At 47.4% G+C, this 18252-nt stretch overlaps 1 protein-coding gene across 1 annotated transcript in view; it reads left to right on the top strand.

Moving 5' to 3' along the window:
* The first annotated feature begins 1877 nt into the window (after positions 1–1877).
* Positions 1878–18252, top strand: part of ALDH2 (aldehyde dehydrogenase 2 family member) — a 67232-nt gene continuing 50857 nt past the window's right edge. The window contains exon 1 of the mRNA XM_044275778.1: positions 1878–2137. Coding sequence (XP_044131713.1) covers positions 2009–2137 — 129 coding nt within the window. The 5' untranslated portion in view covers positions 1878–2008. The remainder of the gene's footprint in view (positions 2138–18252) is intronic.

Raw genomic sequence — 18252 nt, 5'->3', positions numbered from 1 at the left:
AGGCTCCATTCAGACATCCGTACGTGTTTTGCGGATCTGATCCATGTATCCGTGGATCCGTAAAAATCATACGGATGTCTGAATGGAGCCTTACAGGGGGGTGATCAATGACAGGGGGGTGATCAGGGAATCTATATGGGTGATCACCCCCCTGTAAGGCTCCATTCAGACGTCCGTACGTGTTTTGCGGATCCGATCCATGTATCCGTGGATCCGATCCATGTATCCGTGGATCCGTAAAAATCATACGGACGTCTGAATGGAGCCTTACAGGGGGGTGATCAATGACAGGGGGGTGATCAATGACAGGGGGGTGATCAGGGAGTCTATATGGGTGATCACCCCCCTGTCATTGATCACCCCCCTGTAAGGCTCCATTCAGACGTCCGTATGTGTTTTGCGGATCCGATCCATGTATCCGTGGATCAGTAAAAATCATATGGACGTCTGAATGGAGCCTTACGGGGGGGTGATCAGGGAATCTTTATGGGTGATCACCTCCCTGTCATTGATCACCCCCTGTAAGGCTCCATTCAGACGTCCGTACGTGTTTTGCGGATCCGATCCATATATCCGTGGATCCGTAAAAATCATACGGACGTCTGAATGGAGCCTTACAAGGGGGTGATCAATGACAGGGGGGTGATCAATGACAGGGGGTGATCAGGGAATCTATATGGGTGATCAGGGAATCTATATGGGTGATCACCCCCTGTCATTGATCACCCCCCTGTAAGGCTCCATTCAGACATCCGTACGTGTTTTGTGGATCCGATCCATGTATCAGTGGATCCGGAAAAATCATACAGACGTCTGAATGGAGCCTTACAGGGGGGTGATCAATGACAGGGGGGTGATCAATGACAGGGGGGTGATCAGGGAGTCTATATGGGGAGATCATGGGTTCATAAGGGGTTAATAAGTGACAGGGGGGGGGGTGTAGTGTAGTGTAGTGGTGTTTTGTGGTACTTTACACAGCTACCTGTGTCCTCTGGTGGTCGATCCAAATAAAAGGGACCACCAGAGGACCAGGTAGCAGGTATATTAGACGCTGTTATCAAAACAGCATCTAATATACCTGTTAGGGGTTAAAAAAATCACATCTCCAGCCTGCCAGCGAACGATCGCCGCTGGCAGGCTGGAGATCCACTTGCTTACCTTCCGATCCTGTGAACGCGCGCGCCTGTGTGCGTGCGTTCATAGGAAATCACGGCTCTCGCGAGATGACGCATATATGTGTGACTCTGCGCAGAGCTGCCACCTCTGGAACGCGAATCTGCGTTAGGCGGTCCGGAGGTGGCTAAGGACCCTGGGATTTTCCATTTTTGCGTTTTTGGTTTTCACTCCCCACCTTCCCATAGTCCTTTTTTTTATTTTTCCTCGCATAGCCTTATGAGGGCTTATTTTTTTGCGAGACAAGTTGTACTTTCTAATTGCACCATTTGCGGTTGCATACCATGTAGTATGAAGCGGGGGGAAAATTCCAAATGGGGTAGAATTGGGAAAAAACGCAATTCTGATAAAGGTTTTTATTTTTTTACACTGCACACTATGCGGTAAACTTGACCTGTTATCTTCACTCTCCAGGTCAGTACGGTTACAACCACTGTGAGCAGAGCACTAAGGGTGCATAAAGCTAGGCTGAGCTCTTCAGGCATGGTGCTGCCTGAGGGGCAGCCTGTCAGTTGGCAGAGGACCACCACATACACCGATAACACCATGGCCACGTCCATAGCCAGGCTGCCTGCACACAGGGCTCTGCCTCGCGTCAGGCGCTGTCTGGGGAGGAGGGGTTATTTCTGCATTCCTATTGGTCGCGCTCAGCTCTGATGTCCGCGGTGATTGGCCCGAGCTTCTCCTCACCGTGACAGGGGGCGTGGTCCGCGCTGTTAGAAAAACCTTCGGGAGTTTGCAGAACTTTACTCCTTGTGTTGGACTTCTGCTGACGGGCTGCGGACAGGCTGCTGGACCTCTGCTGACGGGCTGTGGACGAGGCATCGGCTGCACCATGCTGAGAGCTGTGCTGGGGAAAGTCTGCGCCAGGGCGTCGCACGTGCCTCTGGGCGTCCAGATCGGCAGGTTTTCTGCTGCAGCCCTTCCAGCCCCCAACCCCAATCCAGATGTTCGCTATAACCAGGTAACGACCCCATGATTGTGTTGTGTGCTGGGGGTCAGGGATCGGGGCCATGTCAGTATTGGTAGAGGGCTTGTTATGCAGTGTGATAAGCTGCAGGGCTGGGCGCATTCTCCTCCTCACTTCCTGGATCTGCCCCCCCCCAATGTTGTGAAATGGAAGACCAGTGTGGTGTATGTACTGAGACCCCCATACAGCAGTATGCCTGCCCCTGTCCTGGTCACCCGTGGCCATAGATCATCGTCTTGCGCTATATATATATATATATATATATATATATATATATCAGGCGGTTCCAAATAAAGTGTTTTGCAGCTTTGAAAATGGTATTTTCTGGGTAAGTTTATTTTTTTTAAATATTTTTTTTCAATCCTAGCCAAAGATTGGTGCTTGTAAGATAAGCCATTCCAATGATGAGATGACAGGCGCTAAGAGCTATGATGGTGGGGCCCTCAAAAAGTGATTTATTTCATCAGATTGTGGATTGTATCGGTGACCCAATTATCCCTGTGGTGCAGCATCCTGGATCTGGTTGTGTGTATGACTGCTTATAGAGTGTACCTGTGTGTGGTCCCTCTGTATGACCCTGTATCTGTCCCTAGAAGCAATGTGATGGAACTTGCAAAATCAGAAGAGCCTCATGCATGGGTATTTTCTCTGCTGATCCAAGCATGAGACTCTCCACACATAATACAGTTCACTCAGCAATTATACCGCCCTGTTACTCCCTTGGCAATCTGAGATCGTGATGATAGACATGTTAATTCAAGGCAGTACTGCTGTAGTGTTTTGCTTGACGCACTATGGATTCATAATGTATACCGTTAAAGGGGTTGTCTGGGTTCAGAGCTGAACCCGGACATTCCCTTATTTTCACCCAGGCAGCCGCCCTGAGGCTCGCATCTCATGCTCCAATGCGCTTCCTTACCCTGCGCTAGATCACGCAGGGCACGGGCTCTTGTTTTCACCCGGCAGTGTGTTCGGTGACATCACCAGCATTGATGGCCGGGCTTTAGCGCTGCCTTAGCCGTTTTACTGGCTAGGGCAGCGCTAAATCCCACCCATCAGTGGCAGTGACGTCACCGGGCTTTCTGGCAGCCGCATGGAGAGCCCCTGGTATGTCACTGGATCTCCAAAAAATGCCTTTGCCCTGCGCGATTTAGCGCAGGGCAAAGGGGAGCATCGGAGCATGAACTGCTCCAATGCTCGTGTCAGGGGGGCTGCCTGGGTGAAAATGGAGATATGTCCGGGTTCAGCTCTGAACCCGGACATTCCCTTATTTTTACCCAGGCAGCCCCCCTGAGGCTAGCATCTCATGCTCCGATGCGCTCCCTTGCCCTGTGCTAAATCGCGCAGGGCACAGGCTCTTTTGTTTATCATAACACACTGCCGGGAGGAAGCTTCCGCCCGGCAGTGTGTTCAGTGATGTCACCGGCTCTGATGGGCGGGCTTTAGCGCTGTCCTAGCCGTTTTACTGGCTAGGGCAGCGCTAAATCCTGCCCATCAGTGCCAGTGACGTCACCGGGCTTCCTGGCAGCCGTATGGAGAGCCCCGATACGTCACTGGATCTCCAAAAAATGCCTTTGCCCTGCATGATTTAGCACAGGGCAAAGGAGAGCATCGGAGCATGAACTGCTCTGATGCTCAAGTCAGGGGGCTGCCGGGGTGAAACTAGAGGGATGTCCGCGTTCAGCTCTGAACTCGGACTGCCACTTTAAATCCGCAAGGTGGGTGAAGTTTGGGACATGTTCACACGGCTAAATGCAAGCTGTAATTCAATGCATTAAACGCTCTGAAATATGTGCTGCAATACTCTTCAGAATTAAATATGGTACTCTTCAGTAAATATGGTGCACACCTTAAATGCACAATGTGCGCTACAAATATACAATGGTTACAGTCCTGTGATGCCCACTGTCCAATTGCTGCCCCCTCCTTATCATTAAGGTACGCCATCAGTGTCGGAGAGGTATGGGTTCCATCACTGGGACCTGCTCTGATCTCCAGAATGGGGACCCCAAATTAGAGGGAGATCAGCTGAGCAAGTGCGGCCTCCCTCCATTTACCACTATAGTTGTTCTAAAATGCCAAGCACTGGCTCTGCTGTTTCTGGCAGTGCCATAGCGGTGAATGGAGAGGTGGCCATGCTTGCATGGTGTGCTGTCCTTCACTTTGGAAGCCCTGTTCTGGAGATGGATAAGAGTCCCAGGTGTGGGACCAGCACATATCTGACATTGAGGGCATAGCCTATTGATAAGCCATCAATGTCCTAGATCGGAATACTCTTTTTAAGAAGATCAGTACTAGTGTAAATGGCCTCAATATACTGGTAACTTAAAATACATCAGATCCTCCAGACGCAATGTCACCTCAAATACCGTATAAATAAGATAGAAACTGTAGAAGGCGGAGTTTTCAAACCGTTTACCGGCTTTCAGGAGAAATATGGCATTCAACGACGTAGCTTTTATCAATATCTACAACTGCGCCATGTGTATACCACCATGATTCAGGAAGGTACTGTGGTGTCACAACGAGACACAGCGTTGTACCTTGGGCCTCATGCACGCGACTGTTGTTCGGGTCCGCATCCAAGCTGCAGCTTTTGCGGCTCGGGTGCGGACCCATTCACTTCAATGGGGCCGCAAAAGATGCAGACAGCACTCCAGACAGCACTTGTTTTATTCCCCCCCCCCCCCCCCACCAAAAAAAGTATACTGCCTTACCCCTTTCTAAAAGTCTGATGCTTTTGGTTTTCACTGGATTTTGAGTCCTCCATCTATATTGCGTTATCTACCACATGGCCTCCTATTTTCATCCGACCGCTGGGCCAAGTCTGCAACATCAGGTCTGCTACTTGTCCTTCTAGCTAGCACGTCACAGATCTGTGCTGGCTGCAAGATCCCCTCTAAATTTCTCTATTTGCTGTACATCAAGCATCCCTTCCCACAGATTCTCCTCCTACCTATGCACACTTGTCCCATTCTCTGTGATGAATGCAATAAATCTTCCTGGGATGTCAAGTGCTGGTACCCTCGGCAGTACCCAGGCTTCTAGCCCAGGCCCAGGCAGTTGTTTAGAAAAACAATGCTTAAAAAAGCAGTTTTTATGTCTTTAGTGAGCAAATAAATGCCAGAGACCACTTTTGTAAGTACAGGTCCTTATAGTGTAGTGCTTGCAGTAATGTGGTATGTCACTCATTATCTCTCAATGAAACCCTAATATTCCTTGCTCCAGTGCTGATCATTTGTTTCGAAACGCTAAATTCTTTCTCCCTTTTTAATCTGCAAATACAGTGAAACCACTTTTAGACTAAAAATGGGTCTTCTAGTGGGTGTTCTTCTCAAAGAAGGTGGCCAGTAGACATAACATACAGTATGGTGGAACTGAAAATGCATCATAGGAAATCTGTTCTGGATAATGAAGGTGTCTTCTCAATATGAGGTGGTCTGTTGGACAGGTTTCACTGTTCTTCAGTTTGGACTTTCTGTATCTCCTGTGGTTAAGCTTCTTAAGGCTATTTTCACACTTCCGGCGACGGAACTGCTTGCAGGATCACTCTGCTGCAACTGCCTGCTGGATCCGGCAAAACGTATGCCAACTGATGGCATTTGTAAAACTGATCAGTCTGAAAAATGCCTGATCAGTAAGAAAAATGTATAGAAATACCATATATGTCTTCCGGCAAAACTGATTCAGCATTTATTTATTTTTTTTCACATTTTTATAGGTCTGCGCAGACCAGAAGTACTAATCCGATATTTTTGAATGTCTGTTCCGGCACTAATACATGCCGGATCCGGCGTTCAGGCAAGTCTTCCGTTTTTTTGGGCCAGAGATAAAACCGCAGCATGCTACGGTTTTATCTTTTGCCTGATCAGTCTAAAAGACTGAACGGAATGCTCTCCATTCAGAATGCATGGGGATAAAACTGATTAGCTCTTTTCTGGTATAGACCCGTAGGACGGAACTCTATGCCGGAAAAGAAAAACGCAAAGGTTAAAGTACCCTAACTTATCAGACTACTTGGATTGGACAACATGGTCTGACATTATCTAGTTGTCGGGTCTAATAACCATGGAACAACAGTAATATGTTGCATATGACATGTATATAAACTAAAATCATGTCAAGAACTTGCTCAAAACGTACTTGTGATAGATGAGCCATTGTGCCCACAATGAATATTCTTATTTGAAGGAAGCGGTCGTACGTGCTCGGGCATTATGGATAATGTTTGTGTGCAATGCTCCAGCAGGGTTGCCAACCGTCCAGAAATTTCTGGCCCGTCTGTAAAAATGGTTGACTTGAGCTATAGACATTTATTACTTGTCTTTATCGTTCATTATGGTTTTCCAATTTGTCCATAAAAAAAATGTAGGGTGTCCATGACTTTGGGATAAGTTGTCCAGAAAAAAAATTCTGGTTGGCAACCCTGTGCCCCAGCCTTTTTCCCTTTTAGGGCTTGTTCACACGACTGTTGCCGCTACGTACCCGTGCTGTGTACCGCAAATTGCAGTCTGCAATGCACTGGCCATGGGGCTGCCGCATGCGGATCGGGACCCCATTTGAGTGATCCGTCCGTTCTGCAAAAATAGAGAGCAAGTTCTATCTTTTTGCAGTGCGGAGGCACGGAACGGAACCCACGGAAGCACTCCGTAGTGTTGGTTCTGTTCCGTACCACATCCGTACCACATCTCCGGATTTGCGGACCCTTTCAAGTGAATAGGTTCGCATCCGTGATGCGGAATGCACACGACCTGTGTATTGCGGGCCACAATATGGCAACGGTCATGTGAACAAGCAGTTAGTGTCACTCATCTACTGAAAGGTAATGATCTTCACCATGTTCTTGTTACATAGTGGTGACCTTTTGCCTAAATTTGATATCTGCATTGCAATTCTGTGCTGTGTCTTTTGGACTTTGTTTCTCTGATTCCAGTTTGACCAGTTCTTTAGTTATCTGCATGATGCCTAGTGGAAGGCAGGCAAGGTTGTGGAAATATTTAGCTCCAATGCAGGCCATACCCTTTCTAGCTGCTGTCAACCACCCATGTACACTCGGCCTTCCCGGCATCATTTGCATGTTTCAGAAAGGACATTGATACTCTTGAGAAATCTTATTTGCCAAGGGTTCATTTATTTCATTGGGTCGTGGATAGTAAGGGCAAGATGGGTTTGTGCTTGTTGAAAGCTAAAGCAGGCCGCACAGTGGATGCGTATCGTGTGATTCCCAGAGATTTTGGTATGTTTGGCTGACCATCTAATGTGTATGATGACTTCCCTACTCCCGTATTGATGGCAAAAGATATTCTTTTAATTTAATGGAGAAAAGAATACACAGGTAATGTTGAAAGGGGTTTACATCTGTCCATACATACAGCACTGAGAACTAAGCTCGGTCCATAGATATGGCATTTGGAACCAATCTTAATACAGATATATATTTTGCATAGTCCGGTTAGCCCTTGCCATATATGCTGGGAGCTGTAGCTTCACAAAAGAGTGCTACCACCCATCCTCATGCTGGAAACCATACGTGTGACTACAGCACTGATCAGACAGAGTTAGTGGCTAAATAAACATTTTACATTTAGGGATCTTATGGTTGAAGATGTTTTCTTTATCTTTCTATCTAGTTCAGACCACTATGATGACTTCTGCCTTACACAACTTTTCTGCAGAGTTTACCGCCCAGATGTCCTCAGCTTTTTCGCTTAACTAACACGCATGCACCTTTTATATTCGCACAAATTCTTCTTAGTGCCACAAGTTGCACCCCGACTATAATGGCAACATACACGGTGTGCCTGAATACAGTCATGTTGCATAATATGTCACCTGAAAATAAAGCACCGTTTACACAGTGCATTTAACGGTAGTTCCCCCTATAGATACTGAAGGCAAAAGAACCGACAGGTGGCCCAGGATATTTCAAAATTGTAGAGGTTAATAGACAAGGGCTATATGATTCTATTTCTGGCCAATACATTTTAAAATATAACCTTCATTGTACGGTTTAAAATGCTCTCGAAACAAAGAAAAAAAACAAAAAAAAAAACAGACACGCTCCCTCAGCTATAATTGGAATATTCAAATATTAGGGGTCTTTGGTGCATACATTGCCAACGCTCTCCAAAGGTATTACCATCATGCCTCCAAATGGAGTTTTTATACACTGAACAAAAATATAAACACGACACTTTTGGTTTTGCTCCTATTTTGCATGAGCTGAACTCAAAGATCTGAAACATTTTCTACATACACAGAAGACCCATTACTCAAATATTATTCACAAATCTATCTAAAACTATGTTAGTGAGCACTTGTCCTTTTGTCGAAATATTCCATCCCACATCACAGGTGTATCAAGGTGCTTATTAGACGGCATGAATATTGCACAGGTGTGCCTTAGACTGCCCACAATAAAAGCCACTCTGAAATGTGCAGTTTGATCACACAGCACAATGCCACAGATGTTGCAACGTTTGAGGGAGCGTGCAGTTGGTATGCTGACTGCAGGAATGTCTACCAGAGCTGTTGCCCGTGCAATGAATGTTAATTTTTCCCCGTCACCTCCACAACGGCACTGACAGGAGGGTATCCCTGCCCCCAGGACAGGAAACAACATAGGAGCAACAATTTAAAAAGGCCTCCTCCCCCTTACCTCACCAGTCATTGTTTCCTGTCCTCGGGTCGTAGGAGCGCTCCTGCAGTGCCAGGAAGATCTATTGCTCCCAGCCTGGATCTATTCCCTATGTGTTGGGAGGGCTGGTCCAGGAGATGGGTCCCCTGCAGTCGCGTGTGCCGCCCTTTCCGGTCTCTGGAGTAAGCGGCATCCCCGGGCTTCATAAGTCCTGTGCGCATGTGAAAATCGCACAGCATTTCAGATCACCAGGCGAGATTCTCCTTGGCCAAGAGAATCTCGCAAGATTTCAGCGTCACTTCCGGGTTAAAGATGAGGAGCTGATATGCTGGCGTTTGATCACAGCCGGCCATCCAGCTCTCACTCACCTGGCGTTTCAGCATGCCTGTGTCTGGAGAAGATACCGCCAGGAAGCCTGGTGATCCTGCCTCTGCCCATAGCCCGGTAAGCCTCCTCCCCAAGGGAGAAAAAAATGTTTTATTATTTGTGCACAGATGTTTTAGAATAATGACCTTTATATTGGGTACTTATGTTCACATCTGGTGAGGTGGTGGCCCTGGTTATAATATGGTGTCTCATGGTCTTATTACCCCTATGTCTCCCTTTTAGGGCACGGAGACCATGACTCACAAGCCAGCGAAGTGGGTCGCTGAAAATGCGTCATTTGTAAAAAGTCCTTCGCTTCAAAGAGCAACAAAGCTTTATGTCAAAAGTGCACAGAAAAGATAGTATCTGAGGAATCGCCATCTCTCCTGGAGTCTGAGAGCAATTATAAAGGAGGAAGTTAATTCCGCTGTTTTTAAAAATGGCTCCTCAGTCACCACGGCCATCAACCTCACAGAGATCCCACACCTCTGATGTTCCCCCTTTTAATTTGATGAGGGAGAATTAGCTTCTGCCTTTTTATAGCCGGACAACAGTCCAAGAAGGAGACTGGTCCTTAGATCCCCAAGTATTCAAAAAAGATCTGCGAAAAATGGGGCTGTCCGGAAATAGACTTATTTGCCACAAGGGAAAACAAACAAACCAAAAAGTTCTGCTCAGTCTCCGGGCAGGGCCAGCCGTTCTGGTTAGATGCTCTGGCCCAACCTTGGCCGAGCACTCTATTGTATGCATCCCCCTCCCTCCTTTAGCCTAATACAGAGAACGCTGATGAAAATGGAGGAAGAACGAGCTTGTGTGATCCTCATCGCACCTTACTGGCCAAGGAGAGCTTGGTTTTCTCTACTGCTGAAACTGTCAGAGGGGATTTACTGGACATTACCACAGAACACGGACCTTCTTCATCAGGGTCCCATGTGGCATCCAAGCTTAAAACAACTGGACCTGACGGTCTGGAAATTGAACGGTCAGCGCTAAAAGAGAAAGGTTTGTCAGATGAGCTGGTTGCTACACTCATGCTGAGCCGCAAACCAATTACCTCAAATATGCTTAAGAACCTGGAAAGCCTTCCAGACCTTTTAAAAAAAATTGTCTCTGGGGGGGTGTGGCTGACTGCCGATGTGCGCGCACGCACTTAGGAGCCGCTCCGTTCCCTGTATAATATCCTGACTTATACTGCAAAGCTGTCTACTCCAAACTCCAAGTGGCAAGTACAAAGTAGAAGGAGGAAGCCCGAGATGGGTCCTAGCAAGGCGCAATCTGCGGCTGATAAACTTAAAGAATATGCTTGGCAGGAGAGTCAACATGGCGCCGGAGCTCCCGCCACTCCTCGCGTGGCAGTTAGGCTACTTTCACACTAGCGTTCGATCGGATCTGTTCTGAACGGATCCGATCATATTAATGCAGACGGTGGCTCCGTTCAGAACGGATCCGTCTGCATTATATTGGCAAAAAAAAGCTAAGTGTGAAATTTGCCTGAGCGGATCCGTCCAGACTTTTACATTGAAAGTCAATAAGGGAACGGATCCGTTTGAAGATTGAGCCATATTGTGGCATCTTCAAACGGATCCGTCCCCATTGACTTCCATTGTAAGTCTGGACGGATCCGCACGCCTCCGCTTGGCCAGGCGGACACCCGAACGCTGCAAGCAGCGTTCAGGTGTCCGCCTGCTGAGCGGAGGCTGAACGCCGCCAGACTGATGCAGTCTGAGCGGATCCGCATCCATTCAGACTGCATCAGGGCTGGACGGAAGCGTTCGGGTCCGCTCGTGAGCCCCTTCAAACGGAGCTCACGAGCGGACAGCCGAACGCTAGTGTGAAACTAGCCTTACGTGAGGCCAGGCTGCACAGCATGTGGAGCCTGAGGATACCCTGAACTCGCCCTGAAGGCTGTCTCTGACCAGCTCCTAATAGCGATATCATCTTGTCAATCTTCTCTCACTTGCAATATCGAAGAGGTACGGGTGGACCTGGGTCTCCTAAGGCAGGATGTGCAACAGCTCAGAGAGGGTGCGCCAGACCGAGGACCGAGTCTCTGCTCTGGAGGATCTTACGAGACCACTTAATAATAGACTGCAAGATGTGGAAAGGTCTGTCAGCTTGTGGCGCCAGAAGTGCAACGACCTGGAGAACCGGGCTCCGTGCAACAATGTGCGGATTCTAGGCATCCCGGAGAGAGCAGAAGGTCGAGACCCAGCTAACTTCTTAGAACAGTGGTTTAAAGCACAGTTCCCTGGAGCCACATGTTCCGCTGCTTATGCTGTTAAGAGAGCTCATCGGGTTCCCGCCAGACCCCCTCCACCGGGAGCCCCGCCACTTGCCTACTTGCTCAACTGGAAGGATCGCGACCTTATACTCAGCCAAGCAAGAAGCAAGGGGGAGATAAAGCATGACAACGCGAATGTATCGCTTTTCCCTGATTTTTCTGCTGAGCTTCAGAAGAGGGCTACTTTCACCTCTGTCAAAAGAAGCCTTCGAGAATTGAATCTGCAGTATTCAATGGCCTACCCTGCACGCCTCCGTGTTGCAGATGGCGATTGTTCGGTCTTCTTCACTGATCCTAAAGAAGAGGAGGACTGGATCTCTAGGCGCCCAAGACCTCGCTGATACTTCTTGCCGGACAGCACTGCAAGTATATAAAGTATATAATCAGTTGCTGCAGTGCGCCATTGCGGCGCCATGTTGCCGATTTATACGCATATCCTTTGCATATATTGGGACACTTTACTTCCCAGGCCTTGCGGCTCATCTGTTTGACAGTCGTGTTTAACTCTTGTTTACTGGGGGGGGGGGGGCTTTTCTAAATGTTTCATGCCCATCTCTACTTAACTGCCCCTACAGCTTGATATTATGTAAGTTTGGGAACGTTTGGCTACCTGCATGGGCTTACCATCTTCTACACTATGCAGGTCCCCGAACAATTAACCTTGGTGCAGACTAGAGTTGTGCTTGCACTTTATGTATATTCCTGGTTGATAGTTGATTGTATACAAAGTTATATGCTACTTTTTGTGTTGAAGGCATGGATTACCAATACTCATTACTCGGGTGAGAGGGAGTGGAAATTGCCAGAGATGAACGGGGGCATTTGTTCCTCACGATAGAAGGTGTTGCTGTGTATGGATAGGGATCTCGCGTATTATCCATGGAGTCCCTGACCGTGATGTCCTGGAACGTGAGTTTTGGGTGCACCGAACAAAAGGATTGCTGTATTCTCACATATAAGGAGATATAGCCCACATATTTTAGGTCTGCAAGAAACTCGCATGACACCCGATACTGGGAGGAGAATTATCAAACCGTGGGTTCAGTGGTCATTGGAAGCATATGGCACCTCACATTCCAGAGGAGTGGCCCAATCAGTGGTAGACTCAGAGGGACAGTACATATTTGTATATGGGTTTATTAATAATGCTCCTTATGTAGTAAACCTGTACAACCCTCCCCCGGCTAATCTCTCCTTGCTCCAGATGACATTGGGCTTTATTGCTCCATACCCTAATGCCCGATTGCGATGCATGGGGGATTTTAATATGGTGATGCAGGAGAGCCTGGACAGATTTCATCAAGCGGGGGAGAGGGTTGACGGTTCTTCTCCTATTACTACCCTGTATAGAATTACTGCAAAGATGGGTTGGCTGGACATGTGGAGACTCAGACATCCGCACCAGAGAGAATACGCCTGTTTCACGCCTGCTAGAGGCGCTCTATCTAAATAGATTTCATTCTGGGTAATACTGCTATCTTCACTGATCTTGACCCTTCAGAGGCGAACAGAAGCAAGTGGATCGCTAGAGGTAGATCATACTTGATTCATCTAAAAGAAAAAAGTGAGCGCAGGTTGTTCTTTTTGAAACGGCAGTCCTTAGAGTCTGGAGATCGGGCTGGAAGGCTTCTTGCCCACAGAGCTAGAACCAACCATATGTCTCCCCCTGTCACACGTATACAGACGCCTGAGGGCCTGATTGTAGATTCAGTGGATGGCATCCTGAACAGCTTTAGGGGCTTCTATCAGACTCTTTACAGCTCTGCAGTGAAATATAATGCTGGGGAGCTGCGAGAGTACCTATCAGAGGTCCTCCACCCTCGGCTGAGTCCGGAGGACAGGAACCTGCTAGATGAAGATATAACACTGGAGGAAATTCAGCTGGCTGTGAAGGAGCTGCCCGCTGGGAAAGCATCGGGACCTGACTGGTTCCCTGTGGAGGTGTACTCTAAATATGACATTCTAGGGCCTCAACTCCTTAAATTATACTCGGCAGCATCAACTTCCCAATTCCTTATGACGCCACCATTGTTGTTCTGAAACCAGATAAAAATCTGGTTGAATGCGGCTCCTACAGGCTGATTTCATTATTGAATCTGAATTACAATATTCTAACTAGGCTTCTTGCCACTCGCCTAAATAAGGTAATGACCTCTATTGTACATAAGGACCAGGCAGGCTTTATCCCTGGCAGAACGATCACTGACTATGTCAGAAGGGCGCAGGTTGTGGCCCAGATAGGAGTGGCGGCAGAGAAGCATTGGGCTTTGGCATCCCTTGACACGGGCAAGGCCAACAATTCTATTGAATGGCCCTTTCTGCTAGAGATTATGGGGTGCTTTGTGTTCGGTCCTAAATTTATAAGATGGATAAAAATATCAGAAACCTACAGCTAATATCCTAGTTAATGGGACGCAGTCTGAGTCATTTACTCTTTACAGAGGAACCAGGCAGGGTTGCCCCTTGTCTCCACTGCTATTTGCAGTGGCGATAGAACATCTGGCCCTGAGGATAAGACAGGATAGGTCCTTTTTGGGAGTAACTATAGGTAGCAGAGAGGAATGAATAGGCCTGCATGCTGATGATCTCCTCCTGTTTTATGGGTGAGCCTGAAAGCACACTTCCAGGTGCAATAGATGTAATAGAAATTCGGCACTTACTCGGGCTTACACATAAACTGGATGAAATCGGCCATCATGCCCCTATGGTCACATGACTGGCCGCCACGGCTCCATAATCTGCCAGTGGCTGATCATTTCAAATATTAGGGTATTGTAATCACCAAAGACCCTTGCATGTCACTCGCCAAAAATATAGCCCCCCTAGAATCTCTATTTATTGAGTTCAAAACGTGGAAGAATAAATTTAGTCAAGATGATACTACTTCCGAAGGGCCTGTACCTTCTAGCACATGCTTGTGTGCCTGTCCCTAGAGCTGCCTTTGATCGACTACACTCCATGACTGCTGCTTTTGTCGGGGAGAATGCTAGAAGAAAGCTTTCCCTTAGTGTGCTGCGGAGGTCCAAATTACAGGGAGGAGCCGCCTTGCCTGATTTCTTCCTATACTACATTGCTAGCCAGCTGAAGTATTTATCTTCATGGATGTCACCGGGAGAATTATCTGGTGCGGAGTATTGTCTACGGGAGTATCTTCACATGTCCACCCTATGGCCAGTATTGGAAAACCTGCGTTCATTGCCTAGGGGATTGCTACCTATACATAAACTGGCTAATTAAGTATGGAATGCTGCTAAATTACACACTTAAGGACGTGCCTGACGTCGTCCCACTTTGGGATAATCCCATGTTTGCACATTTAGCAGCCCTAGAGGGTACAGCTGTATGGGGACAACATGGGGTACTAACCCTTGAGGACCTTTTATGAGGGGGGGGGGGGGGGGTCCTGCGCTCCTTCCAGCAGATTCAGGAGAGGTTTGGGATGCCTTGCACTCTATTTTTCCACTATCTTCAGCTGTGTCATGCCCTTAGGGCTCAGTTTGGTGGGGAAGGGGGGGGGGGGGGGGTCGCGGCATCTCCAAATTCCCTTTGAGTACTAAGAGTATCAGAGTACTAAGATCTCGGGGACCTAGGGGAGTCATTTCTGTGCTGTATACACATCTCCTTGGCAATCGTATGTTGCTTCAGTCCCTTGTGGTGGAGAATAGATGGAAAGTTTCCATACCGTCACTATCTGCAGAGGATTGGGAGGAGGCTTTGTTGACCCCCACTAGGGTTTCCCCTTCTATCAATAATAGACTGATTCAGCTGTATATACTGCACAGAAGCTACCTGTCTCCCACTAGACTTTATAAAATGGGCAGGCTAACCCACAGTAGGTGTCATACTCCTGGAGTGGACTTCTGGCATTTGATGTGGGAGTGTGAGCACTTACAGGCTTTTTGTAGGAGAGTGGTGGATGTTCTGTCCACTATGGTTCCCATCCTGGTATCGGTGTGTCCTTGGAATATTGGACGAGGAGAAGTGGCCGCATTATCAGAGGATTTTCCTGGGGGAGGCTCTATTCTATGCCAGGAAGGCCATAGCCCTGAGGTGGATGGCAGATAGATCACCCACAATAGGCCAGTGGAAAGCGTTGGTTAACCATGCAGTCTCCATGGGAAACTTCGTTTTTATACACAGGAAGTGCCCTCAGAAGTTTCAAAAAGTATGGGGAGAGTGGTGCTCTTCCCCCTCTGTCCTTACATCCATTACATATGTATTCAGCGTCGGATGACACTTGTCCGCCAGCAGCTCAATGAAACTCTGACTCTTGTGTTCCGGACACTTTTTTTTTTTTTTTTTTCTTCTTCTTTAATTAGCCTTGACAGGGATTCCGTTGTGGAATTTGCTAAATGTATGTACAAAGCAATTACCTTTTACTGTTATGTGATAAAGGTCGAAGCTCCCCTGCGAGGGATACATCAGTCATATTGTAATGACCGTGCCTCTTTATTAAACTTCAATAAAACTAAAAATTAAAAAGTCTCTATCTTGACATCCCTTAAATTCTAGAGTTCCTGCAAGCAGGTCTAAACAAAGGTCTTCGTCCTTCCACTCTAAAGGTTCAGATATCTGCCCTCAGTGCCTTTCTGGATTAAAGACTGGCCAATTGCCCTCTTATTAAACGCTTTATCCAGGGGGGCTACCAGAAAGATTCCGACTGTTCGTTTCATGGTTCCACCTTTAGGATCTGAGTCTAGTCCTCTGTCTTAATGGGGCCTCCATTTGAACCGGTGGATGAAATCTCTCAAACTATTAACTTACAAGACAGTATTCTTAGTGGCAATAACCACTGCCAGAAGAATTGGGGAGATACAGGACTTCTCTTGTAAGACTCCCTATTTGTCTATTCTAGACAATCTTCTAATTCTAAGGCACTGTCCCTCATTTCTTCCTAAAGTCATCTCCTCCTTCCATTGTGGTCAAGAAATCTCGCTGCCATCCTTTTGCCCACATCCTTCCTCTGAAAAAAGACATTTCAGAACCTGGGTGTAAGAAGATCTGTGTTGGCCTATCTAACAGCCACGGAGGCGTTTAGATGATCGGCCCAACTTTTCCTTCAACACCAGGGGGCCAATAAAGGAAAAGCTGCCAGCAAGTCTACCATAGCCAGGTGGATTTGGGATGTCATCTCCACTGCTTACATCAAGAAATACCTTTTACCTCCTGTAGGAATAAGAGCCCACTCCACTAGGGCAGTTTTATCATCCTCCTGGGCAGAATCTGCCTCTGTCTCTTTAGACCAGATTTGTAAAGCGGCCACCTGGGCGAGTCCCATGACTTTCTACAATCACTATAAACTAGATGTCCAAAATAATCTGGATTTATCCTTTGGGCGTAGAGGTCTTGCCGATGTTGTCCCGCCCTAGTAGATTACTCTTCTAATCCTCCTGTCAGTGCCATTGTGGAGGTGTCGGGGAAAAGTATAAATTATACTTACCGGTAATTGGATTTTCCAGTAACCTCCACAAATTGAAATGTATGTTTATTGATTTCTGCAAGTATTATGCTTCTTATATTGTCAAATGATGTAATTTAATACAATTTTCTTTTTGTATCTTCAAGTACTCTTACTGACTGGTGAGGTAAGGGAAAGGAGGCCTTTTTAAATTGCTCCTACGTTTTTTCCTGTCCTGGGGGACACCGTCCTGTCAGTGTAGTTGTGGAAGTTATTGGAAAATCCAATTACCGGTAAAAGTTAATTTATACTTTCTCCGAAACGCCTTTGCAGACTGTGTGCAATATTCATGCTATCTAATCAGCACCTTGATATGCCACACCTGTGAGGTGGTGTGACTTAGGCTACTTTCACACTAGCGTTCGGGCGGATCCGTTCTGAACGGATCCGCCCATAATAATGCAGACGGAGGCTCCGTTCAGAACGGATCCGTCTGCATTATATTAGCTAAAAAAAGCTAAGTGTGAAAATAGCCTGGGACGGATCCGTCCAGACTTTCAATGTAAAGTCAATGGGGGACGGATCCGCTTGAAGATTGAGCCACATTGTGGCATCTTCAAACGGATCCGTCCCCATTGACTTACATTGTAAGTCTGGACGGATCCGCACGCCTCCGCACGGCCAGGCGGACACCCGAACGCTGCAAGCAGCGTTCAGCTGTCCGCCTGTCCGTGCGGAGGCGAGCGGAGCGGAGGCTGAACGCCGCCAGACTGATGCAGTCTGAGCGGATCCGCCTCCATTCAGACTGCATCAGGGCTGGACGGCTGCGTTCGGGTCCGCTCGTGAGCTCCTTCAAACGGAGCTCACGAACGGAAACCCGAACGCTAGTGTGAAAGCAGCCTAATACCACACCTTGTGCCTGCTTGACGTTACATGTCGAGCTCACGAGACTCGGTATGGTTACGGGTTACCAAAGCGTGACGTTACATCATCCAGAGGAGCAGTTAAGGTCAGGCTGGTACAGTTTACACAGACACCTCCTGTCCACGTGGGCACAGAGGCAACAAGCTGAGAGCCTTTTCACTACCGCAGTGAAAACAGCACTGTCTCAGCCTGGGTATCTGCCACCAGCTTCTCGTTTTGATATAAGTCCGGTCCGCTAACGGGATTATATAGGGTGAGAAACCAACCCACGGTAGCTTATAACTAGGCCAAAACACGGACGTGGGGGATTTGTGATCGAGATACAAGAAAGCGCAAGGTTAAATTATATATTTAATCGCCTTAATGGCACACTAGATGACACAATATACACACAGAATATATACAGTGGTCTGAGGTTACAGATACAGGTGATATAGGTACAACAGGGTTAAGCAGAACAAGAAGTCAGTTTACCAGATATAAGTCCTTTTGGGTAGTGATGA

This window comes from Bufo gargarizans, chromosome 1 (assembly GCF_014858855.1).
Source record: "Bufo gargarizans isolate SCDJY-AF-19 chromosome 1, ASM1485885v1, whole genome shotgun sequence".
NCBI classification, from domain to species: Eukaryota; Metazoa; Chordata; class Amphibia; order Anura; family Bufonidae; genus Bufo; species Bufo gargarizans.
Note: the sequence above shows the minus strand (reverse complement) of the source record. Positions and strands in the feature narration are given on the sequence as shown.